Here is a 26189-nt window from a genome sequence, read left to right on the forward strand (position 1 = left end):
CCTCTGATTTTATTGTCCTCCATTAAACCCATTCGGCCATAAAATCGACAGAAGTTTGCACTTTTTTTGTTTTGCCGTCGTTAAAGAGAAAAATTAAAATTTCGGGGATAATAGCAATAACAGAAAGAAAACCGCCACATGCGGCCGCACAGTTGTTTATCTGGCAATCTGTCTCGAGTAATCGTCTCGATAAATAAAAGCCCAGCAGGTGTTCGCCTGGCACTGCCCCCCATAGGCATCGGCTTCCGTTGGATCGGCCCTGAGCATTAGAGTGGTTGTTGTCCCTCCCCCGCACCTCCAATTCGCACGGTTGGCTACGTACGGTGCGAAAGAAGTTCAACGTACACCCACATACATAGACTCACACGGAGACCCATAGACTCACACAGAGACCTATAGTTTGTTGTCTTTCCCTCTGATTAGTACAGCTGGCTACTTACCGTGCAAAAGAAGTTCAACATACACGCAACAACAATGACCGCCATTCACCACTAAGTGGCGGTGATGTCATCAAGGCCACGTGAAGTGTACACTGGGCAGACCCAGGTGCGATGGGTCGATGGACTGAGATGACTGGCCGATCCACCACCTGTGCCCCTTACTGTGCCAACTTGCTGTATTTTAGCCACCCGGCGCTCCGCTCATTGTACTGAGCGTCGCTCCTCTGCCCTCCATTGTTGCTGGAGGGCGACTGCCTCTAACTGCCCAGTAGCGTCCTTCATGGGCCTCCTCCACAGAGGCCGATCTTGACACTGCTGGAACCGGTCATTGGCAAGTCCACTCAGCTCCACATCTTCTTTTACCACATTACTCCATCTCTTCTCTAGCCCATGCCACGCCTGTTTAGTCCCCTCTATCCAGCCGAACAAAAGCTGCGGGCTACATGACCCAGCCAACACAGCCTTGCCTGCCGGAAGAGCTCACCGATGGGACTTCATCCATATCTGTCGAGGATTTGTGAACCCACACAATCTAGCCTGGTTAAAACCAGGATGGAACGTAGTCAGGCCACATTTCGCAAGCGTAGAGAAGGGAGGACAGGACCGTAGCCGAGAAGACCCAAAGCTTCGTGTGGAGCGACATATCAGGGAGCTTCCAGACAGCGTTAAACAGCCGATGAAAAGTTAATGCCGCTCGACTGATTCAGAGTGAGACCTCTGCTGTCAAACTGAAGCCGGTCATGAGCACACTCCCCAGGTATGAAAAACTCTCCACTCTCTCCACAACTGCCCCATCACCAATTAGAAGTTGTGGAGGTGATGTGTCTGATAGTCCAAAATACCCAGGCAGGTGCTTAGCTTTGGCGGGGCTAATGGTAAGGCCCCATCTGTTGGTGGCACATTGCAGGTTCGGCAGCAGCGCCTCAAACTCCTCCTCCGAGTGAGCAGCAATCACCAGATCATCGGAATACGTAACATGGTTGACCAATAGGGAGCCATCCCTTGACCGCACCTGGGCATTGATCAACCTCCCTTTGGTTCTGTACCAGATACTAGGTGGTCGAAATAGATGTTAAATAATGTGGGAGCCAGAGGACATCCCTGTCACACCCCAAGTTGAACAGGGAATGGCTCCAACTCCCGGCCACGTCGTTTTACCCGGGTCTGCTCACCATCATAAAGGTCCTTAATGATTGTGAGCAGAGAGCCATGGATTCCAAAAGCAAAAATAACAACTCAGAGCCCAAGCCTACTGATGGTATCGAACCCAGACCGTGGAGCGGGAGAGGCCTTGCCCACCTGCTCCGAGCGTGACGACCAGACGAGGTTTGCTGCGGGCCCCGTCTCCCTTGGCCGTGTATGCCGCCACTGTCACGGAGTACGTCGTTTCGGGGGTCAGGGCTCCGATAATCATCTCCTATGGGCACGGGGGGGGGGGTGTGGCAGGACATGGGGGCAGCAAGGGTTGGGTTGTATCGTGGGGGGCGAAGGGTAGAGGGAGGAGTGAGAGAGAGGCAGCGAGTGTTATACACGCTTCCCAATTAAAGTGGCAGGGAGGGAGGGGTGGGCGATAACTCTCATAAAGATGATGCGAAACGAACGACACTTTAATGTGGAGTTGTGTAGCTACTGGGGAATCACACTGGGGACCACTGCCACGTTGACCCAAGGATTTGCCTAAAACTCGCAGAGACACAAATGTGCTTTGCCTTGGCAGCCACCCGCCAGATTCCACGCTGATGAATTAAACCGTTCCGAGAAGTTGGACACAACCCGCGCTGTGTGGGCTCCCCCACCTTGACCATCGCACACTGACCAGCGCTGTGATGTATGATCAAACAACCCCCACGACCCGCAATGCGTGGGGAGTCGCTCATGGGCTGGACAATCACGTTGATTTCTCATTGCCAATCTCATTTAAACATAAATATGGGAGGAGGGGGTGGTTTATCTGCATGGGGTATGGGAGTGGTGGCGCATTTCTATTCCGGTTGAGTGGTATGCGAACCAGTCCTGGGCCCTCATCGACCGGGCCGCCGAGCAGCGGATTGAGAATGGGCGGTGGGAGGTGCGGTGCGAGGGCTGTGCGGGCGAATCGCTGTGCTCACGTGTTCGGTGGAATCGCTGGCGTCCGCCTGGATACCGGCCGGCACGTCCGGGCCGAGGAGGGAAGAGAGGAAGGGGAGAGATCAGTGCGCGTGGTAAACATCGAGCGCGCGGTAAAACACGTGCGCGTGGCGAGAGTGCGCAGGTGAGCGCAGGTGCGAGGAGTGGTGCGTGTGCGAATGTGTGGGCGAGTGTGCAGGGCCAGCCCTTGTGTGTGTATGCACAGGCGTGCATGCTGACCAGTGCGCGGTTGAGCGCACGTGCGGGGGCTAGAATGCAGGCAGTGTAGAGGTTGAATCGGGGGTAAGAGTACGAGCGAGTGTGCGGGTGAGCGTATGAACGAGTGTACAGGCGAGCAGGCGGGTGAGCGTGTGAGTACGCGTGCGAGCGTGCGTGCGAGCGTACAGGTGAGTGCACATGCGCGCGTGAGCGTGCAGAGCGGCCGCCCACCTGCGCGTCGGGCAGCATGACGTCGCGCAGCTGCGTCGCTCCGCGCGGCTCCCCGTTGACGATGCGCACCAGGTGGACGTGGAAGCCGCGGACGGCTCCGTGCTGCCGCCCGGGCGCCGGTGGGCGCCACGACACGCGCAACGCCGTGGCGTTCAGCGGCTCCGACTCCACGCGGCGGGGCGGCCCGCTCGGCACTGATCCCCAGGCGGCGACACGGCACAGCTCAAACCGCGTACGTGCGTACGACCGCCCGATCCCATTGACTCGGGTCGCCGCGATACGGCGATGCTAACGGCGAATAGACATCGCACGATGCGAGATCCACGATCATCCGACGTCTAAGAAGGGGTGGCAGTGCCAACACTTTGCCCCTCTGCACGCGACCCGCCGATTGGCTAACCCAGGCGCTGGGTGGACAGGCGCAGGGCGATTGAGGAACCGTGCTCGTTGTTTGAACGGCCACACCGGGAGGTGGAATCGAAGCGGTGACCCCAGGATTGCAGGTCCGGTGTGCGAACCGTTCCACTTTCGGTTATTACGTGGCAAGGTCCACAGTGATCGCACCGTGCGCCTTCAGGAAAACATCTTCGTCTCGTGATTATCGGTGCCCGTTCAACTCTCATGAAATATTTTATCGACTGGCAAATTACCTACGCAACGGCAAGCGCAACAACAATTATTTTACGGTTCCAAGAAATTGCGCTCGCTCCATCGCCAAGGCAACGCGAGTTTCAGCAGCACTTTTCATCGTCACGGACGATGTTACGATTACCGTGGATCGCACATCGTACGACATACCGCAAGGTACCGCCAGCTCGCAGCGACCCGACTAACTTTACTATCACGGCCGACGGACCACGGCGGCCGTCCCCCGGGTTTGCCGAAACCGCGCCGCAGTGCAGCCGGATCCGGCAAAAGAGACTTTCTGCCAGGAGAGTTAGAGTCGCCGAGGGGCCGGACCGGAGAGCAAAGGAATGTCGCCACAGCGAAAAAGTTGGCGGCGGCGGCGTGAACACCGGACACCAGAAAGCGGAGCACAAAAATACAAAAAGAGGGGCCTGGCGATGCGGCTGAGTTAGAATCCCAATCTTTTATCTTTTATCTATACAGTAAAACCTTGGATTGCGAGTAACTTGGTCTGCGAGTGTTTTGCAAGACGAGCAAAATGTTTTAATAAATATTAATTTGATAAAGAGCGAGGTCTTGCAATATGAGTAGTACGTGTATATGCTTTGTCTGCAGAGCGTCACGTGATCACAACTGATTTGATATACGAGTGCTTTGATATACGAGTGCTTTGGATTACAAACACGTTTCCGGAACGAATTATGCTCGCAATCCAAGGTTTTACTATATTTACTTCTAGGGCTATGTTCAGGAGGAAAACTCGTACTCAGAGTGCTGTTTTAGGTTAGAGGTAATGCTAGCACGAGTGGATAATTGTTGGAGTCACAAATAGATGGAGGGCTGCAACAAGTGGTTGTTGTCTAAGTTGTTTTGGGGCTTTAAGCAGTGACAGGGCGAGCGGTGGTCGGCTCGTTGGTCAGGGTTCGTACTCGCGGCTGATTGGCGAGTTGGTTAGACCAGGGTAATTACAGGTGTGAGTTCGTCGCTTGGGAGTAGGGCCAGCATTTCGTACATCACAGGATTCGTTAGGTCGAGACATTGTTTGGATAGTTGGTTCGAGTTAGCGGCCGTTTAGGCTCGTCGGTCAGAGTCAGGGGTAGAGCTGGCGCTCGTAAGCCGGTTGGCTAAATCGGATCGAACTCGGACCGGGGGCTCGCGTTAGCATTTGACCAGCGGGTGCCCTCAGCCCTGACCTCCACCCAAAACGTCTCGCCCCTCACCCTGCCCCTCCCCATCGCCACGCATCTCCCTTCCAGTGTCCGCCCCGGCCAGTGCGGTGGTCACGTCGCCGTGCTGGTTAGTCCGGCGCGGGTGGGAGGGGTTTGAAAGAAGGGGGGGGGGGGGGGTCAAGGAGACAGCCAAGACACCGGCGCTCGCCGGGATGATTCCAGAAAGTCCTCTCGGTTTATTGCTTTTTTTTTTCTGGCCCCTGGGCACGGAATCACACTTGGCAGCGAGCGGCGGCCACGGTGATATATATATTTCAGCTCTCCAAGAAAACGGCACGTGCTCGGTTGTAATGGATTAGTTTATTATTTAATTCGTTGAAGAAGAAGGGAGGAAGAGGAGAGGCGATGAATTACAGAGACAGAGAGACATGGAGAGAGAGAGAGCGAGTCAAGAGAGCCAGAGAGAAGGGTTGCGGAAGAACGAGGCGACACGCAAAGCGTTTTCAGTGCCTCCTTTATTGGTGCGCAGAGGATGCAGCAACCGGCGGTGCAGGTGTGCAGCGCAGTGCAGGTGTGCAGCGCAGTGCAGGTGTGCAGCGCAGTGTAGGTGTGCAGCACGCTGGGACACCGACACGGCACCACAGGCAGCACACGTGGTTAGGCAGTACAGGCGGTTGGTTATAGGAAGCACAGGCAGGCAGGCGGGGTTAGGCAGTACAGACGGTTATAGGCAGGCAGGTCGGTATAGGCAGTACAGGTGGTTTATAGGCAGTATAGGCAATACAGGGCCTTGGTTAACAGGCAATGGGATTGCTCGAGCATCATTAGGGGCGTCCACACTGTGTGTATGTGTGCGTCGAGGCCCAGATTGGAGAACGTGGGTTGCACGTGGACGGAGCGACGTTGGGGAGAGGAAGAGAGATGAGACGCATTGAGAAGAGAGACTACGAGAGATGCATTCAGACGACGTACGGGATGGAGATGGGAGGCAGTTTGCATTGGGAAGTGAGATCGGAAGTGCATTCAGCAGAGATACACAGGACATCTGTGAAAACTACTGGACGTCAGTGAAAAAGAGCTTTATAGCTCGTCGGATTCTTCCAGTATAAATAAATGTTCTGATTGTGAGACTCATCAGGAGGGCAGGTACGAGCATGAGAGGTAAGGAGATGGATCGAGAAGGCGAGGCGAAGAGGGGTCGCAAATTATTCGGAAGAGACGCACGCGCGGGCGAGAGCTGTACGAGATAAACGGGAGAGATGTTATCGGAAGAGACGGAGAGATGCGTGGATGGAGCGGGTGGGAAGAGTGCCTAATGCCACTCCACTGCAGGCCACGGAAAGGGAGGGGGGACGGTGGCCTGCATTATGCGATTACAACACCGACATACCCAAGCCCACGTGGTTGGACGGCGGGCCGTGTGAAACAAAATTCGAGTTCGCTAATTTAACTTCAAAGCCGCAGCGAGCCGCCTTTCACGGCTAAATGTGAGCGACGCCGAGGGCCGGATTAAGTGAGCTCATGGGCCGGATTTTGGGGGCCATTCCGCGCAAGTTTGGACAGCGCAGCCTCCCCCGGGGGTTAGTGGAGACTTGACTGTCACGGACGGTTTGGTTATCCAAGGGGGGGGGGGGGGGCTTAAGAGAAGTAACACGATGACGCGCAACGCAAGTGAGCAGAAGCAGGGGGCCCGGCGTACTGTGTTATTAAGCAGGATACGCAGACTTTGTTGTTAAGGAGGATACGGAGATTGTGTTAAGGAGGACACTGAGACTGTGTTGCTAAGGAGGACACGGAGACTTTGTTCTTAAGGAGGACACGGAGGCTTTGTTGTTAAGGAGGATACGGAGACTGTTGTTAAGGAGGACACTGAGACTGTGTTGCTAAGGAGGACACGGAGACTTTGTTCTTAAGGAGGACACGGAGGCTTTGTTTTTAAGGAGGATACGGAGACTGTTGTTAAGGAGGACACTGAGACTGTGTTGCTAAGGAGGACACGGAGACTTTGTTCTTAAGGAGGACACGGAGGCTTTGTTGTTAAGGAGGACACGGAGACTGTGTTCTTAAGAAGGACACGGATGCTTTGTTGTTAAGGAGGACACTGAGACTGTGTTGTTAAGGAGGACACTGAGACTGTGTTGTTAAGGAGGACACGGAGACTGTGTTGTTAAGGAGGACACGGAGACTGTGTTGTTAAGGAGGACACGGAGACTGTGTTGCTAAGGAGGACACTGAGACTTTGTTGCTAAGAAGGACACGGAGACTTTGTTGCTAAGGAGGACACTGAGACTCTGTTGCTACGGAGGACACGGAGACTGTGTTGTTAAGGAGGACACGGAGACTGTTGTTAAGGAGGACACGGAAACTGTGTTGCTAAGGAGGACACGGAGACTGTGTTGCTAAGGAGGACACGGAAACTGTGTTGCTAAGGAGGACACGGAGACTGTGTTGTTAAGGAGGACACGGAGACTGTTGTTAAGGAGGACACGGAAACTGTGTTGCTAAGGAGGACACGGAGACTGTGTTGCTAAGGAGGACACGGAGACTGTGTTGCTAAAGAGGACACGGAGACTGTGTTGCTAAGGAGGACACGGAGACTTTGTCGCTAAAGAGGACACGGAGACTGTGTTGTTAAGGAGGACACGAAGACTGTTGTTAAGGAGGACACGGAGACTGTGTTGTTAAGGAGGACACGGATACTCTTGCTAAGGAGGCAACGGGTGGCTCAAGTTAAACTCTGGTAACCCCCCCCCCCCCACCACTCAAACCCAATTATCAGTGTGGCATTTGTTGCAGAAGTTTGTGGTTCGATTCCAAGCGGTCGCCCTGGTGAATACTGCAGTGTGAATTAACTGCAAAAATACTACTCCTGTGTTACTCGCCGTCTGCCTCACTGCGGACGTTAAATATCCCACGGTGTCATTCGCAAGAGTAGGCCATTCTGTGCCGGAGGAACGGTCAAAACTACTTGAAAAATGACTCAATTGAGATTAAGCATAGCAATCATTGCACCATCCATCCCCCCCCCGCTCCCCCTCCCTCTCCTCCACTGCACAAAAAGACTTGGCAGGACCCGTCGTGGTGAGGATTTCTTCTCGCCAATTAATAGATTACGGAGCGGGGCAATCGGTGCGCGCAATCAATTCCGTTCATTTAGACCCGGGGGGGGGGGGGGGGTCGGCAAGCATAACAATAAGAGCCATTTTTTTTTGCGATTTCGGAACAACAAAAAACAAAAACTCAATGAATAACGCCACGAAGGAGTTCCTGAAAGGAGCCACCCGCGTGCGGCTCTGGAGCTGTAGGTTTTTGCTGACCCCCGATTTCGACGATCCCTGGAGAGAGCGAGCGAGCGAGCGCACAGCCCGCAGAGTGCGCCGGCGTGGCCACACGTGTCGCCCTTGCACGGGCTCTGCCAAGGGACAACCTCTCTCTTGCTTGCGGGACATTAGAACAATATATATATATATAAATAATAATCCATGTCTTAAATCACTAAAAAAACATATTTTGGTCAGTCCAAATTTTTTTTTATTCCAGCCACCCGTCAAAGACGGTGTTCCTCCCGCCGCCACCTGTGGTTAGGGGAGCTGCTTGTTGTTGTTTAGTTTGTTGTTCTTCCCCCCGCACCTCCGATTAGCACGGTTGGCTACGTACGGTGCGAAAGAAGTGCAACGTACACACACACACAGAGCACGAGACCGGGAAGCTTGTCAGGTAATAAGACGGTGTCACCGTGAGTGAAAGCCGACTGAGAAGGAGGAGGTTAATAAACAGGTGGTTAATAAAGACAAAGATAACATTCTGGCAGAAAGGCAACCGACCAACCCCACCCCCCCTCCCCAAACAATGCTTACATTTCAGCAGTGGTTGCAGGGGCTGCTTTCTAATTCCCGGGGCGATGTTTAGGAGACTACCACTACGGACCCACGGGCGTGCGCGCAACGAGTGATTGCAATCATCTCCCGGATTGCAATCCGACGTGGCGCGATGAAATAACGCGGAGTGCAATAAACAAACAAATAACCGCGTCTGATAACGGAAGCGATGGATGGTGGCGATGGCGATGTTGGGGATGGTGGTGATGGTGGTGACGACGATGTGGATATGGTGGCGATGGTGGTGGATGCGAGGGAGGTCACCGTGGTAATGGTGGAGATGGTTTACGAGGTGGTGTTCAATGCTGGCGATGGTGGAATCGGTGGTGATAGGGGGAGATGGTGACTGTGGTGATGGAGGTAATTCGTGTGACCACAGTGGTGATGGTGGTGGTGGATGTGAGAAGGACAAACCATTGTGATGGTGGAAGTGATCACAGTCGTGGTGGTGCAGATGATGGTGGTGATGGAGACCATGATGGTAATGGTTGTGGAGGCGATGGAGATGACGTTGGTCATGCCGATGGTGGTCACGGTGATGGGGAGGAGATCATGGCGACGATCGTGGTGATCGTGGTGATAGTCGCCACGGTAATGGCAGCGATGACTGCGGTGCCAGGAGTCATGACCCTTTGCGCTCCGTACCATCCTCATCCGTCCTCACGGTGCAGGCCCGGCTCTCTGGCCCGGCCCCCACGGCGGTGTAGGCCACCACCGTCACGCGGTACTCGGTCCACTTCTGCAGGCCCTGCAGGGTCCACAGGAGCTCGCCGCGGGCGGCCGCTTCGCCCGCGGCCGCCCCCATCTCGACGGCCTCCTCTCGCGTCGCGCCGTCCTGGCCCTGCCCGTCGGGCAGCGCCCGGTAGCGCACGGCATAGCCCACGATGGGGCCGTTGTGGGCGTGCGCCGGCGGCGGTTGCCAGGAGACGAGCAGCGAGGTGGAGCCCGGGCTCGAGCAGGAGACGTCTTGGGGGGCGGCCGACGGGGCTGGCGACGCGCGGCCGAGGTTCGTTCGTTCGAGGCGGAGGGAGGACGCGAGACGTGGAAGGAGGATGAGGGATGAGCAGGGGATGGGGATGGCAATGGATAGAGGGCGGGAGGGAGGGGGGCGGCATGGGATGTCAGACGATGGATATAACGGAGCGTGGGATGCGCAAATCATATCTAGCGTTGAAGTCGCGTGACTCTGGGGTGGGGGGACGCCACAGCGGCTACAACGCCGCAGCCGCGTGGTAATTAGCGCGGCGTGTCGCTTTAATTGCCGTGGAATCGCTTCAGGAAGCGCGCGGCAGGCCCCGCGCCGACGGCGGGCGCCCCGCCGGGACGGCAATTGGCGGCGGAGTGGCCGCGGCGGCGCGGACCCGTTGCCCGTGCCATCGCGGCCGGATTAGTTGGCGTCTCAATCCTCGATCCGCGGGGGTTGCGCGGGCGACCCCCCCCACCTCCCCCCACCCCTCCGCCTCCCACCCCTGAGGCGGGGAGAATCGCGGTAGCGATGGCCGCGGGGGGGGCGTGGGGGGCGACGCGGCGCGAGTGTGCAGTGGCACGAAACAAAGGGAGATGTAATTAAACCGCGGCGTCTAGGCCGCGGCCATTGTCTGTGCGCCACGGGAAGCGCGGTGCGATTCGGAGCGGTGCGATAACGCGCGGCCCGCGGTGCTGAGCAATCAACTCCAGGAGCGGAGGCAGACTTCCCTCGCCCCATCCCCCCGTTCCCCGCCCCCCTCGACCCTCCACCCCCCCAACTCGCTCGTTAATCCCCGTGACGAGCTGCCGGCGTCGACCACCGCAGCCCTCTTCCTCCTCCTCCTCCTCCTCGGCCCCCCGCGAGCGAAGGGGGAGCAGAGCAGCATGGCGAGCTGGGTCACAGGTCACTCTCCTGCGGGACGGTGGTCGCCCTCCCCTCCTCTCGTTAACTTACCCGTCCTGGATGCCCTCGGGCTGGCCGCCGGCTGTTGCCGCTGCCGGCTGTTGCCGCCGCCGACGCAACAGGTCAACCGGAACCACCCCACACCCACCAGTCCCAGCCTTGCTCTCACCCGGCCGCCACCCGCCATCGAGGGTGTGTGAAACCGACCGGAATGCCGAATACGCGCCGTCGAATAGCGAGGTAAACATTAAAAAACGCGCCCAATATATATATTTTTTTCTCTCATCCTCACGCTCCCTCTCTTCAAAAGGAAAAGAAAAATCTAACAGAGGTGTAAAGCGGCAGCGTACGCGTCCGAACGATGTGCTGCCCCCCCCCCCCCTCCCCGGTACGGCCAATCGACCTTGGCCTACAGCCGCACAGCGCCGGGCACCGGGAGGACGGCGACCGCGACCGCCACTGCTGCTGCCGAGCAGCGCGGTCGCCCAGGGAGACGAGAGGGATTTACTTGGCTTTTGTTTTCTGCGAAGAGCAGCGACGGAGTCGGGAAGGGGAGTGAGGGAGGGAGGGAGTGAGGGAGGAGGCGGCTAGGGCAAGGGGTGGTGGGGGGGGGAACATTTTCCTGGATAGGGCTTTCAAAATCCTGTTGGCAGGGGGCCACCACATTAACGCAGGCATTATATAATAATAACATCAATGTGAGAATTAATGAGGCTTCACCACCTTTATGTGAGTGCAACGCGAAAAGTTCGAAAGAAAGTGTCGTGGCCACATCGAAAATATTGCATTCTGGCGTCCGATTCGTGGAGCTGAGATCGCGCTCCAGATTCAAGGCTGCTGCGCACTTTCAACCCTTTGTCCGAGTTACGATTTCAAGAGAGATATTCCTTCGCCATTTCATTTTTATCCCCCCCCCTCCAATAAAATGTTCGCAAGCATGATTTGATCGGCTATGAAAATCCCGTACGCGGTAAGGAAGGTGTCAAACCGTCGCAAGTGTGAACGCTTATATCGGTGGCATTGCCGTGACGGATGAACATCGCTTGCTGGTGGGGCCTCGTGGTGGCACAGGTTGTGTGAAATTAAGTAGCCAGTCGTATGTGGCCCGTGTCGCTGTAAGGGCTCCCCACTCCACGAGGGAGCCAGGGGAGACCCTGGGGAGACCCATGCCAAGGGGATACGTGACAGCAAACTAAGTTGATGGGGAAGGAGGGGCAGGGGGGGGGGCAGGGGGGGGGTGAGGGAGGATTTGAGAGTGCGTGAGACACGGGGGGGGGCAGGACCTACTTGAGGGCAGCGTCTGGGCGGTGACGATGGAGGTGGCTGCCCCCAGGCCGTGCTCCGAGCGTGCCGCCAAGCGGAACTGGTAGAGCGTGTTGGGCCGCAGCCCCTCCAGCAGGTACGTCATGCTGGGTTCAAAGGTCACGACCTGCTGCTTGTTCGACGCACGCCGACGATGATCCGGCGACGATTTCGGTGGGGAGGAGGCAGATCGTAAAGGTGGGGGTGGGGGGGGGGGAGCGATAAGACAGGGCAGTCACGCACAAGTAGAAATGTCCGGAGCATTTCCCGCCACGTCTTCCTGATAACTTAGAGACGTTGGATAACTGATCCTCGCAGCGGTTTCTGGCTCGCCATCGAACAAAAACGGTCGACGCATTGCGCACTTTCAGATGCGCTTCTGTGGCCATCTGGAACGCTCTTCCTTCCACTGGAGCTACGCACTTTTATGATGCTCGTGAAAGAAGCCACTTGGCCGAGTCGACACAGACGCACACGCGCGGGGGGGCGGGGGATGGGGGGGGGGGCGGGGGATGGGGGGGGGCGGGGGATGGGGGGGCAGGGGAAGGGGGAGGACCCACCTCCTTGCTGAGTGGGCCGTCCCGGTAAAGTAGCTCGTACTTGATGATGGAGTCCTGCCGCGGGGGGATCCACGACAACAGGACGCTGGTGGCCGACTCGGCCTCCGCCTTCAGGTTAATCGGCTGGCTCGGCACTAACGGTGGGGACGGCGAGGAGATGGCGGTGACGACGACGCACGTCAGTACACCACGCAAACACGCGCACGCGTATTGATGGCGCACGGAGATTCATATGTTGGTGGGGGGAAAAGTTAGAAATAGTTTTGCCAAAATTGTGCTTGCAATGCGTAGGTTCGTATTAATTAGGGATCAGTGTGAGATGACATTTTTTGAGGTGTCGTGTTTTCCTATTTTTAAGGCCCAATTTCAGACTTCATATGATTTCTGGATAAGAATTGTGACCTTCATTGTTTCCGCACTAACGACTTTACGAATTTTTTTAGCATTTATAAATTTACTCGATTTGATTTACAAAATCGTTCCAACAGTGACATGGTAAGTGTCATGTTAACGTGTTAATGTTGTGATAATCAAAGCAAAATTTTCGCCACGTGACATTAATGAAGAGACATCACTTCTTGTGAAGTGAAACTTTCAGATCAGGCCAAAACAGACACTCAAATAGTTTTCATTTAATTTTGGCCCGATTTAAACATTTTTGACTTAATTTGAAAATCCGGAACATACGTCTCGTATATCTGAAAGTTTAAACTAAATGCACGAATACATAAACCTCGTACGGATTTCGGTAAACACAGGGGCTGGATGGCACAAACCTTTTTATCCAGGCCCTACAAATTCGCATTGAGTGGTTTTCCACCATAATTCAAAGTCACTCATCATATCTGAGCACACAATTGACCGCGTTATAATTCGCAAAGCTTTCATTACCCTAATATTAACGGTGTCTGAATTGAAAAGGGCGTCAATAATCATTCATTATTCATTTTACAATTTCACGTTTTAGAAAAATCTCATAAATGGCCCACGACATAAGTCGGGGGATGTATGGATGGCGCCCTCCTACGCCTTTCCGCCCCCCTCCCCCCCCAATAAATCGGCCGTACTGATTGATCGTGGAATTTATAAAACATAGCAGGGGGAGGGGGGGGGGGCTCACGGAGGTGCGATGCGTTAGCCAATCGCGCGAGGAGCGGGTGGGCGGCCATCGATAACGTCGATCGTCAAGCCAGGTCACACGGGGTCATTGTGCATTCACACTGTGTCATGTGACTTACTAACGGGCCCCCCCTCAAGCTCCCCCCCCCCCCCCGACCCCCCCCCCCCCCCACCACCCCTTGATCAATGCGGCACCGCTGCAGACTTAGTACGAGCGAGGTCGCGTTGAGGAACGGAAAATAATGTCCGTCCCGCGGAATGCACAAAGGACGTGTTGCACCTGCAGCAGAAGGGTCAAGCAACATGAAGGGGATGATGAGGTGGAGGATGAGCAGAGGAGCGGAGAGAGGAGAGGACGAACGAGCAGGAGGAGGAGAAAGAAAGGCTGGAGATTGTTGGAGGAAGAGCAGCAGAGGAGTTTGGGAAAGAGCAGAGGAGGGAGGAAGGGGAAGGAGGAGGGAGGGAGGGAGCGAGCGTGCAAAGAGCGAGCGAGTGAGCGAGCGAGGGAGAGACAAGGAGGACCCTCACCTCCCTGCTGCGTCTTGACGTGCAGCTCCGGGGAGTGCGGCCCGTCGCCCACCGACGTGAACGCGAGCACACGCACCGTGTAGTCGGCTTGCGGCGTGAGGCTACCGATGGTGGTGAGCAGGCTGTCCTCCAGGTTGTGCTTGAGCCACGCGCTCACGGGCTGCCCGCGCTCCGTCGTGTAGTAGACGCGGTAGCCGCGGATCTGCCCGTTGGGCTCCTCGGGCTCCTCCCACGTCACCAGCATAGTGGTGGCGCTGAGCATGCGCGCCTGCACATTGCGCGGCGGGCTCGACGGCGCCTGCTCGCTCGTGCGCGTCAGCACCGCGTCGCTCTGCGAGCCGCGCCCGATGTTGTTGACGGCCGCCACCAGGAACTCGTACTCGGAGTAGGGGCCCAGGCCGCCCACCGTGTAGCGCGTCGTCGCCACGCCGTCAATCTCCTGGTAGTGCCCGCGGCCGTCCGGCGCGCCGCCGCCCCCGCCGGTGATGGGCCGGTAGCGCAGCACGTAGTAGGTGATGGGCTCGGCGTTGCCCGAGTCCCATGTCAGCGTCACGCTGGTCGCCGTCGTCTCGGTCACCACCGGCATTGACGGAGGCCGGGGCAGCGCTACGGGAGCGGAGGGGGCAGGCGTGGAGTACCAACAGCGGCGTCGTCATCGTCGTCGTCGTTCGTAAGCGATTTTTTTTTGGGTTAGGCCGCGACGAAATGATGTGTCCTAAGACCCACAACCACGCCACACCACGGCCACACCACGGCCACACCACGGCGCGACACCCGCGCGACTCCGTGCCCGCGACGCACCTTTGACGGTGACCTGCGCGGTGGCCTCGACGACCCCGAGCGAGGACATGGCGACGCACGTGTAGTTGGCGCTCTCGCGCACGTTGCTCAGCTCCAGGACGTTGCGCCCGATGGGCATCTCCTCCTCGGGGGTCAGGTCCTCGCCCCCCGACATCCACTTGACGTAGGGCATGGGCGACCCCACCGCCACGCAGGACACGTTCACGCTGCCGCCCGGCATGATCTCCTGACTCTTGGGCGGAATGGAGAACCGTGGAGGAACGTGCCTCACTGGAAGGGGGGTGGGGAGTGGGGGGGGGGGGGGCGGTGGGTGGGGGGCCGTGTGAAGGGGGTTTTCGGGGGAGGGGCACGAGTTGAAGGTGGGGGGAGGGTAGGTTTACGGGAAGGGAAGAGGGGAGGGCGTGGGGGGCGAGGGGTCGGGGCGGGGGGGGGGCAGTAGGCAGTGCCGTGATATCCATGCAATCGGCGGGGCGCCGCCCGGGCCCCCCACGGTTCACTGATGCGTGTGCACGCGCGCGCGATATGCAATATACGTATGTGTATACGGCGGAAGCGTATACAGATATGTACGCGGGCGCATATGCGGCGGGCGCGCACACGCACTGCAGTGGCACCGTCGGTCCCGATGTAAATCGGTGGTCGCGTCGGCTCCGCCGCCTCGGCGATCCGGAGATGCGGTCGCATCGATGTTGGCAAGTTACATCCGAAATTGGACCGTTTCGGTACCGTGTCGGTACTGTATTGTCGGGTAAGCGTACAGAACTCGCAAGGGCTGATTTTTTTAAAATACAAATTTTGAAAGTTAGCTTACGAGATCAGAAATCCTTACGGGACCAACACTTTCAGGTTGTTATGTTACACATAAATATTACAAGAAGATTGCCCCCACTGTGGCTGGTGCATAATCGATGTTGGCGGAAAAAGAGTAACGGGACCCCCCCCCCCCCCCCGGCCCACCTCCCTCCCCGACCCCCCAGTTCCTCCTGTCGTCACGATCACAGGAGACACCAACACGCTATCGTAGGCACTGCCTCGTCACTTCCATAACCGGCACGTCTTCAACGATTATTGTGTGCAAATAATGGATCCATTGATTTTGTCGCGGTTTCACCCTAGAGGTATCGGTTACGTCGTTTTTTCGTGTTGTCGTTGTAAGTTTCAATCCAATATTGACTTCGGTGGGAGACTTTCCGGTGCCATCATTTGTGGGGGATCCTGTGACCTCCCCCCCCCCCCCCTGACCACCACCCCCCCCCTCATATTTAACTTGCACTACCATCGAGGGCTACCCAATCAATTGATCCGTTATTGTGCGCGATGAATCGTTGAAGCTGAAGAAAACATTTCCCAGCGGGCGAACTTGAGACTGCTGGCATGCAGAGGGGGGGGGGGGGGGACCGGACGGACAGAGAGGAAAGGAAGTCGGAGGAGGAACAAAGAGAGATGGTCCATGCACATCGTCATGATGAGGGGGAGGGGGGGGGGACGGTAGGGGTGGGTGGGTGGGGGAGGAAGGTGGGAGGGGTTTGGCAGGGTCGGAGCGGGGGTGGGGACGGGGGGCGCGCTGGGCTCCTGGGGTAAGAAAGATTCGGAACGCAAAACGAAAAGACGCGGGAAACGATGGGAAGCAATCGCTGGGTCGATGTGAGTGAATGTGAATCCCCCACATTGTCACATCACTGCTGGAGTCGGGTAACAGGGGGACGGGGGGGGGGGGCTGGAGGGGCAAGGGGGGTCGTGGGGGGGGTGGGGGCTGGCAACCACAGCCGCTCCGTCCTGAGTGACATTTCCCTCTCGTCGAGAGACGCCCCAGCCCGGGCGGCAGATTTCGTGCCGCGAGGGGCATGCGGGACGGCGAAGGTCACGGGGGATGAGGGGAGGATGGAGGAGGAGTGGTGGGGGGGGGGGAGCCGAGGCGGCGAAGGGGACGACGATGGCAGATTGAGCAAGTCCGCTTGCTCGCTCTGCGGAAGCTCGGCTCCACCGTCGTGTTCATCCCACGAGGGGCCGCTTCCCCAATTGTGGAGCCAGCTTTGCCGCAGTGGGGGGGGGGGGGGGGGATGCAGTTGAAAAATAAAAGATTCCACATTCCCTCTGGCATTCTCGTGGCCACGGGCATCTCGTCGTCGCTTTTTGAATGCCGTGAATGAATTTGCGGCTGAGAACGAGGCTCGGCTCAACGTTACGGAATCGACCGCGTCCCCGTAAGATGACGAACAAAACTGAAATAAAAAAAAATGTAAACGCCAAATTTGAAATCTCAATTTGGCGTGTATCGACACGCAGGTGCGTCGGGTAATTTGTCTCAATAATTTAACGCGAGCTGCCATTAATGGGGGGGCAGGGCTGGTGGTGGGGGAAGAGGTGGGTGGGATGGGCGGCGGATGGGGGGGGGGCGTTAGAGGTCAGGGTTATGGATCCGCGTGCGGAGTTGCCGCCAAATTCTGCCGCTCGGGAAGGGCGCTTCTCCTCCCGGGGACGATGCCATCGAGGAACGGGACATTTGGGAAAGAGGGGGAACAAACGAGAGGGTTTTTTGGGAAAAGGCGGTGGGTGGTGGGGGAGGGAGTTGGGGCGGGGGGGCTAGGAGCGGGGTTGGGGGGCAGGGGGGGGGGTTGGAGCAGCAGTGGGAGGACCGAGAAAGCAAGGGGAGTAGCAGGCAGGGATCACCGTTCCGCTTCCCGCTGGGGGGGACAGATAGCGCAAGCATTCGGCACGAGACAGAAGCAGCGGCAGCAGCAGCAGCAGCATGGGCAGCAGCAGCGGTAGGAACATGCACGGCCTCGCGCACAAGGTCGCGAACGTCCGCCAGATCGATGCCTCCGCATCTCATTCATTACCCGCGATTCTCCGCCGAGCGGATTTGATAGGATCGGCTGATTTATCCGCTGTGGATTTGCGTCCTTTGTTTTTTGTGCGTTTTTTTTTCGCGTGAGAATTGTGGGCCGTTTTTCACGACGAACGTCATCGCGAGGGTGGGACGAGGACAGAGGAGCTCCCTTCCGGCGGGAGACCGTCGCTAGTATCCCGAAATTACCGCGCCGTCCTACGGAACACCTTCCGGAGCCTCTCGACACCTATCAAATACCGCGGTGTCTATCAAATAGCATGACAACTATCGAATAATTTGGAATCTATAAAATATGAGTTCTAACATTGAACTTGACAGACGTAAGAGCCTTTGACAGACGTCATGGCATCCCGACAGGCATCAAATACTACGACGTCTATCAAATACTTATGGGAAGATATCACATCTCAAGGTGTATTTTGAAAGCGATACCGTCCATCAAATCCGACGATACCTCTACAATACCACGGCAGCCTATCTGATACCGTAGTATTTAGGCTTCATAAGTAGAGTCTTTGTAATGGACCACGCGGCCTTATGGCGGATGGAGCGGCTCACAATCGGGAGGATTACAAATTCAAATCCTGGTTTGGGGGTCGGGGGGGGGGTGGTGACTCAGCCGATCATCATCCCTCTGCGGCTCCTAAAATAACTATCACTTTACGGTGAAGGCAGTCGTGGTTGTCTTATTAAGTGACTCGGTCCCACCATAGGAATATGAAAGGGCCTGACAAGGCTCGTTCGAGCAGGAAATTTACGTTTTTCGACGAGGAAAGTCAATCACCGCGGGTGTCTGCCGAATGGCGTTCGCCGCGTCTTTGGCACGGAGGTCATGGCTTTGACGTTGCTCCCCCGTGCAGCGTTCACACACACACACACAGCAGCAGCCACAGCAGCAGCAGCAACAAGCAGCAGCAGCAGCCAGGGTCCCAGAAGATCTGGCACCTTCAAGAGTCCAAGGCCCTCAACAATCTGGTTCTCGTCGACAGCCAGGTCAAACCAGGCTCTCCGAAATCCGATTCTCAGAATCCAGTGACCTGACTTTCAAGGACCCAGGTTCAAAGACCAGGATCTTAGATCTTAGGTGGCCATTTTTTTTCCACTGCCGCCGCCGAGCTGAGCCTGTGCGTGGGGGGACTTTCGCGGTACGTGGCGGCTGTCACGCCGAGCCAGAAACAAAACGCCGGCCTCACCGGAAGACGTCCGAGTCTGGCTCGTGGCCAAGCAGGGCCAGGGGGCGGGGGGCTGTGGACGTGTCAGTTGCGTGCGACGCCAGTCAGTAACAACTCAACCTGGCGTGGCTCGGTTGGGCAATGGAAAAACTGGACTCGGAAACCAGAATCTGAGTCCCCAGGCTTTCAGTGAGCCAGTTCGTCAGGAAACCCGGGTTTAAATGACCTGGCTGTGAAGGAGCAGCCTGTCAGACAGAAGGCATCATGGGCCGTGGAAATGTGGTGCGAGCGGGGTACGCAGGCACGAGGAGGCAGGGGGGGGGGGGGACCACGATAGGAGGGGAGGGGGGGGCAGCACGATAGGAGGGGCGAGGGGCTGCAGGCGCGGCAAGCAAAACGTGATTCACGGCGACCGCAGAGCTCCGATTCGAGAGATCAGGAAAAACAACAACCACAACAACTACAACAACTACAACAACTAGATCACAAGTGGCGGTTGAAACGATCCCACGCAATGGAGGAGGCTGTCACGAGCACGCGGTTGATGAAAGGGGGCAGCAACATGGCAGTGGTGGTGGGAAGGGGGGGGAGGCGGTGATGCCCGTTCCACGGGTGTGCACGCACGCACGGGCAGACTTTTAAAAGCACTCCGCCTGTGAATTAGAATCTCCGGGGTTCTCGCGAATCTCGCCCGGGGCCGACACCAGTCGCGGTGTTTTTTTTTCCAGCGGCGCGGCCAATGTGGGAAAAGCGTGGCGAACCCCTTCACTCTGCGACGGCGCGTTACTATCCCTCGGCCGCTCTGCACCAGCGCCGTCCACTCGACGCGTGTTTCACGTTTAACCATGCCTCGCGTCGCAGTGATCGTTACGTCCACAGTTATGTACCCGGCAAACCTGCGTGCCGTGCACATTTTTGTCTCTCTCCCCACTATACAATCCCAACTGTGAAAGAACAAAAACTATTGAGTGGGCACGATATATATATTTTTTTCAGGAGATGAAATTTGGATGGAAAACCCAACCCCGCCCCATCCCAACAAAATTTATTTTTGCTGTCGTCACCAACGATTGTGACAGCACCACCCACGTGACACACGTGGCACGTGGGTGGCGCTGGGGCTGCCCGTGCGCGCGGTGCACGTTCCCCCTTGGAGCGCTCGATGAAAAGTCGAACGAGACGAGGTGGGTAGAGGGGTTGAAGACGGCAAGGTGAGAGAGCGGGGATGTGGGATGGGGGGGCGCAAGCAGGGGATGTGTCCGGCCGGTAGGCAGGGAGCAGATGCGCAGCTGTGACAGCAGTGGTGGCAGCGGCGGCAGCAGCGTCACGCTCACCAGATACACCGGAGAAACCCGTCCACCCCGCCGCTCCGACGGCGACGGACGAGGCCATGAATTAATGACGCGCGGCTTGATTACAGAGTCACGACAATTGCTTCGTGTTTAACAGAGCAACTGTTCCATTACCTATTAATGGGAGCTGCCAAACAAGGAGGCTGTTTATGCCGCCAGGCACGGCAAGCAGCCCTTAGTGCGCACGCATTACAAATTAGCGCCGCTTCGTTTATTTAAATCGTGAGTAAAAAAAAATCTATGTATAAAAGAGTTTCATTCAACTCGCTCAAGCAATAATTATAAAGTGTAACTCCTCCACAGACCGGGGCTGCTGGGCAGCTGCGTAGCGGATTCGGTGCGGGTGCTCTCGCCAAGTAAGACAAAGGTGGGTTGGTGGTGTGGGGTGATGGTGGTGGGGGGGGGGTGGTCCAGCCACCTTGCCCCCCCCTCGCCATCCCCCCCCCTCCCCCGTAAATCATCGTGAGACGAGTCGACCTCGTTAGCGCGTGAATTATCGTCGGGTCTCAATCGCCGAGGCCACGTTGGTGCAAAGCGAGGAGGAGGCTCGGATGCAGCGGTGAGGGGCGACGGGGGTAGGGGAAGGGGGTGGACGAACACGCACACACACACACACGGTATGTGCACCACGTACGTACGGCATGCGCACGAACAGCACCGGGGCGGGCTCATGCACAGTGCGGTGGTGGCCACAGGCAAGGCGGACAGGCACATGAGACTACCGCTAGGCGACTTGGGCGGGTAAGTAAGCGATAGCGCTCACCGTGTGGGTAAGGTGAGTGGCGTGAGTGGGTGGGTAGGTGTGCGCGCGTGTGTGGGTAGCGCAGGGTAAGGGGATGGGGGGCAGCTGGGGGTGTGGGGGGGGTTGAGTGGGTACCTCGACTCTTTGAGGGTGTGGCACTTTAGTGTGCTTGTTTGTTTGTTTGTCTACGTGACTCGTGTGTCTCTCTCTCTCACGGCGTTGTTGTGACGGAGGGGGAAGGAAAACAAAGATTAGGGTGAAACACACCAACCTGGTCGCAGCTCTGGGGGGGTTGTGAGTGTTGTTGAGTGATGGTGGTGGGGGGTGGGGGGCAGTAGGGGGGGGGGAGACGGGGCCGGGAAGATTGAATGCGCAACGAAACGAAAATGACGGAAGGGCAGGAAGAGAAGAAATAAAAGAGGAGAGGAGAGAGGAAAACAAAGAAAGAAAGAAAGAGAGGGGAAACAACAGAGAGAGTAAAACAGGCCGATAACAGGGCACATCGCACGTGGGGGCCACGCCGGCACGGCCTTCACAGCCAGGCCTGGCCGGCCGGCTCCACACGGCCACGACATCATCGACAACATCATCATCATCATCACCGTCACCAGCATCGACGTTATCACAACCGTCACCATCGTCATCATCATCATCATCATCCTCGCGTGCGCTCGTGGTTTTCGGGCCGTCCGGCGTCATGCTCCGCGTGCTGGCACCTTTCTTCAGGAACGGAAATGCGCGCTAGCGAACTGTTGGACGCGGAGGTCACTGGGTGGGGGGCACGGTGGGTGGGGGGCACGGTGGGTGGGGGGCACGGTGGGTGGGGGGCGCGTGGAGCAACGCGATAACGCAACGCATAGACAGACGCTTCGTACAACCCTGGAGGCACCTACAGAGTGGGTTACCCCCCTTTCTCCTCTCTGCACATTCGGTGAGCCGTGCAGACGGGGGTTGGCACCGGCGGCGGTGGTTGGCGACTGTTGTACAATTGTTGAACTTCTTTCGCACCCCACGTGGCCAAACGTGCTAATTGGAGGCACGGTGATGGTGGTGGTGATGGCGGCGTGGGGGAGAGGAGGAGAGAGGGCACCAAAATGAGATGCGCAGGCAAAGTCGGCCTAATGGGAACGTCTCATTACTCGTCATTTTGCACAAAGTCGGTTAGCCGCACATGAACAATAAATGGACAGGATCGCACGTCCACACAGAGCTGTAATGAGGCCAACTCGAGCCGTTTGGTCCAAATGGGCAGCCTGGAATTGCAATCCTGGACTTCAAATCCAGAGATTGCCAGTTTGGCTACATCTCCCGGCACGCTAGTTAAACCAATAAGGCAGCGTTTTTTTTCAATTTCGTGGAAAAAGAACAGCAATGCCGTCGTACTTATAATGACGGGGGCCTCCTCCTCCTTATCGCACAGCTGTGATAATGTCGGGAGGGAGCGCCGACGGTTTGCGGGACGTCGGAACGCACCTCCAGCGCTGTCTGGGGCTGTTATGGTTGCAGATGTTTCGCGCCGCCTCTGAAGGAGTGGGACGATCGTCGTGGAGGGGGGGGGGGGCGCTCGGCTCGTTAGCGGGGCTATCGGAGCGGGGATGATCGCGATGTCTCCCCGCGCCGCACCCGCCCCCCCCCCCACGCGTCTCCAATTGAAACATTTCGGGCAGAGGCGATAAAAAAAGAAAAAACCCGAAATAAACCACCATCGCAAATTCCATTCCGCCTCACTTGAGATATACCACTGAGCAGAAACACAGCTCCTTTCACACGTGCGATTTCGCCTCGACGCACGCACAGGCAGAGTTCCCCCACATAGTCTACACAGGCTGTCGGGGCAAGTGCTGCTGGCGAGTATCACCTATGAAGGCCGGCACGGCGCAACGAGGCGGTGGCGTGCCCACAACACGACGCCTTTGACTCCCCAGTGCTGATAATTACCGCACTGGGTAATCATTTAAGGGGAGGCCGAAGACCGGTACAGATAAACGCATCACTGATGCTGGCCGGAGGAAAGAATTGCACTTTCGACCTGTCTACGGATAGAACACTTGATGATGATAATGTTAGCCACGGCTGGAAACCCAACTTTGGACGTCTGCTACATGGTGAAATTCGCTGCAGACACACACACTGACTGACACACACACACTCACTCACCCACCTAACCATTGATCCCAGAAACCTCGTCTCTCTGTGTTAACAGACCCTCGCGATGGAGAACAAAAACGCGAGTACAGTGCGATGCCGTTACCATTATCTTTGATGCATCTCCTCTCAAAACCAACAAGGGCACAAACCCAGTCTGGTGCCCTCACCACCACCAATGGTCTCCCCTTCTATCGACACACCGCGACCGCTCTCCCCATCGCGTCGCACGCACGCGGCATCGCTCGAACGACGACGCCGGCGGGCGGTCGCGGGCGCGATCGGTCATGGAAAACCCGCGCCTCGTTTTCCAAACACCGCGGCCTGCCTGGCCCGCGACCCCCTCAACCGCACCGGCGAGCGGCCCCGTGGACGCCGCCGGCCGGCAGCGCGAACGAAGCTGGCAGGTCAAGCTCAGGCCAAAGTGTTGAATTTTCTCGTGCAGCAAAGCGGTGGATCTCTCTGGACGCCTGCGCTCTCTGCTGCTCGAGCCGGCGGTGCGGTGGGTTGGCGGAGGAGAGGGTAAGGTGGAGACGGTGGGGATGGCGGGGCGGGGGGTTTGCTGCCTTCAGCGGCTGCACCGAATACATTTAATTGGCTTGGCTCTTTGTTAAATTTTGCAGCCAGCACTGTGAGCGCGAATGGCGGGGGGAGGGGGGGGGGCGGCATGGGGGGGGCGGCATGGGGGGGGGGGGGAGCCATGCATTTTTCATCGTCGGTAGATCACGGCCGAGGAGCGCTAGCACCACGCTGGGCTCGCTACTCGTCGCCCGATTTTGTTGAGGGGTGGGGGTGGGGGGGTTACGCAGCGCGTGCCAGCGACTACACGGCAGACAACGGGAGACCCGACAGGAAATCGTCTTAAGGAAGATCGCGGGCAGCCAAGGGAAGCGCGAGGAGCGTCGAGGAAATTCGGGGCACAAATGGGGGCCGGCCGCATCCGCATCCGCGCCGCCGCCACCGCCCTCTCCGCGCGGCCAACACAGCCCCGGGGGGGGGGGCTGCGTTCGCTTCACGTCTCTCCGAGCGGCGATCGGGGAAACTGAACGCGAGGGCTCCCGGCGCGTGCTTTGTTCGCGACAAACGCGCTCGCCGCACTCGTCACTGTTTGCTAGACGGTTCGTGGTCGCGGCTCCTTCCCGAGTCACACGACGAGTTTACTCTCCGGGGCTCTCGCTCCGTTCTATGCCCTCCTCCACCAGCTGCCTGCGCAGTGCTGCCCCCCAAGTCCCATTTGATCCATCTACCCCATGCTGCCCCACACCATTAATCCACTCCATGTCGCCTGCCGTCATCTCAGATCTCCATGCTGTCATTGGCTCTGTGCTGCCCTGTGTCTTATAGTTGTCCGACGCTGCCCCATGCCATTTATCATTCCCATGCTGCCCCATGCTTCCCGATGGCACGTATGAGCGCCACGCTGTCCCCCCCCCCCCCCCCGTGTTGCCCAACATGCCTTGGCTAGCTGCACGTGACAGCGAGTCGGCGCGTTGGGGGGTGGGGCGCTTCATTAGGCACTCAAAGAGATATGTGTGTGTGTTTGAGATGTGTGTGTGTGTTTGAGATGTGTGTGTGTGTGTGTCTGTTTGAGATGTGTGTGTGTGTCTGTTTGAGATGTGTGTGTGTTTGAGATCGGAGCTCGCTCCGTCGGCAAGCTGAACATTACCGGATTTAGTCAGCGGTGCGTAATTTTACAACTCATGAGTGCCTCTCTCTCTCCATCGCTGCCGCCGTGCGAAAGAGCACATTTAGGAAATTAGGGAGAAATATGCTATTTGAGATCGTGCCTGCTGAGCGAGCGCTCGTGATTGTGGCCGCGTCGAGGAGGGCTGGAGTACCCGCTGATATTGAAATAGTACACAGTCGCAGGCTCCGCGATGCTGCCCTCCATCCTCCTCCCCTCCACTACCAACTACCACAACAACAACCACCATCATCATCACAACCACCACCGCGTGCACAAGCGTCGAGGCGTCGTCGGTCGCACTCGTCCCACTCGTGTCTCGCCCCGCGGCAAAGGTCACCGACCTCCACGGCGAGACTCGCGGCGGAGCTGCAAACAACACGGCGAGCGGAAGCAGCGACGCCAACGCCAATCGACCGACGCAGTTAGAGCAGCGATGGTGGCGGCGGCTCCGTTGGCCACCGAGCCATTCCCTTTCACCCCGATCGGGCCGAGAGAGCGACGGAGTGGGGGAGGGGCGCGGGGGGGGGGGGGGGCAACGGACGGGGTCGGGGAGGTCAAGGCGGAAGGCTCCATACCTCTCACGTAGAGGTTGGCGGGAGCCGAGTAGACCGTGCCGACGTCGTTCGACGCCACGCACTCGTACTTGCCCTGGTCCGAGTCCTCGCTCAGGTCAATCTGCAGGGCGCCTGCAGGTCGGGGACGGTAACGGGGTCAAGAGTGCAGGAGGGGGGGGGGGGGGTCCGGGGTCAGCGTGGTTTCGCGTGTGATGGCGGCGGCGTCGCGTTCACCATCGTCGTCGTCATCGAATGGTCATTGACGTGGAGCAATTGAATGGGAGTTCCCCCCTCCCTGTCCAATTCCCCCCCCAACCCTCGCCCTCCATAGCCTCCTGCCTGGGCTCATCCACAGTCCGTGGGCACCGGTGCGTTTGCACTGCCCGCACACTTCACTGCTACGCCAACTGCCTGGGGGACACGGGGTACGCTACCCAGAGTGGGCCCCGTCTCCGTGAGCCACGCGGCTGCAGAGGGAGAGAGGGAGAGCGGTCGGCCACCCGGCGCTCGCTCCGAGACCGAGCTGGCCTCACGAAAAGGGAAGTCAAAAGCGCAGAGCGGCGAGGGACGTGCTGCGCTCGGCGCGCGTCCCCGCGCTTTCCGTCCGAACAATTTCAAACATTTCCTGTGAGCGCAGCATGGAGCTTGGCGGAACACAGCGCAACCGCGCTGGTTAATATTTGTTTCCGAGCTCCCCGCGAGATGTTTACTGTCTCTCTCTCTCTTTCACAATTTTCCCCTCTTTAAAGATTTTTATTTTGGCAGCCTCCCGTGGTGTCCGCGCTGCCTACGCGCTCCTCGCCGCCGCTAAGAGGAGCGTGACGCTGGGTGGCCTT

At 57.6% G+C, this 26189-nt stretch overlaps 1 protein-coding gene across 4 annotated transcripts in view; it reads right to left on the reverse strand.

Annotated features, from left to right (window-relative positions):
• Positions 1-26189, reverse strand: part of LOC144733301 (receptor-type tyrosine-protein phosphatase delta-like) — a 66732-nt gene that overhangs the window by 31544 nt on the left and 8999 nt on the right. For 2 of the 4 annotated variants that reach the window (XM_078615128.1, XM_078615129.1), the window contains exons 2-10: positions 25375-25485; positions 14851-15120; positions 14050-14655; positions 12403-12536; positions 11828-11972; positions 9316-9657; positions 2997-3190; positions 2549-2575; positions 1740-1857 (exon numbers count right to left, since the gene is read on the reverse strand). In XM_078615128.1, the coding sequence (XP_078471254.1) occupies positions 1740-1857; positions 2549-2575; positions 2997-3190; positions 9316-9657; positions 11828-11972; positions 12403-12536; positions 14050-14655; positions 14851-15120; positions 25375-25485 (1947 nt within the window). The remainder of the gene's footprint in view (positions 1-1739; positions 1858-2548; positions 2576-2996; positions 3191-9315; positions 9658-11827; positions 11973-12402; positions 12537-14049; positions 14656-14850; positions 15121-25374; positions 25486-26189) is intronic. The other 2 variants (XM_078615131.1, XM_078615130.1) reach the window with 1 other exon arrangement.

This window comes from Lampetra planeri, chromosome 46 (assembly GCF_965212315.1).
Source record: "Lampetra planeri chromosome 46, kcLamPlan1.2.h2, whole genome shotgun sequence".
Lineage (NCBI taxonomy): Eukaryota > Metazoa > Chordata > Hyperoartia > Petromyzontiformes > Petromyzontidae > Lampetra > Lampetra planeri.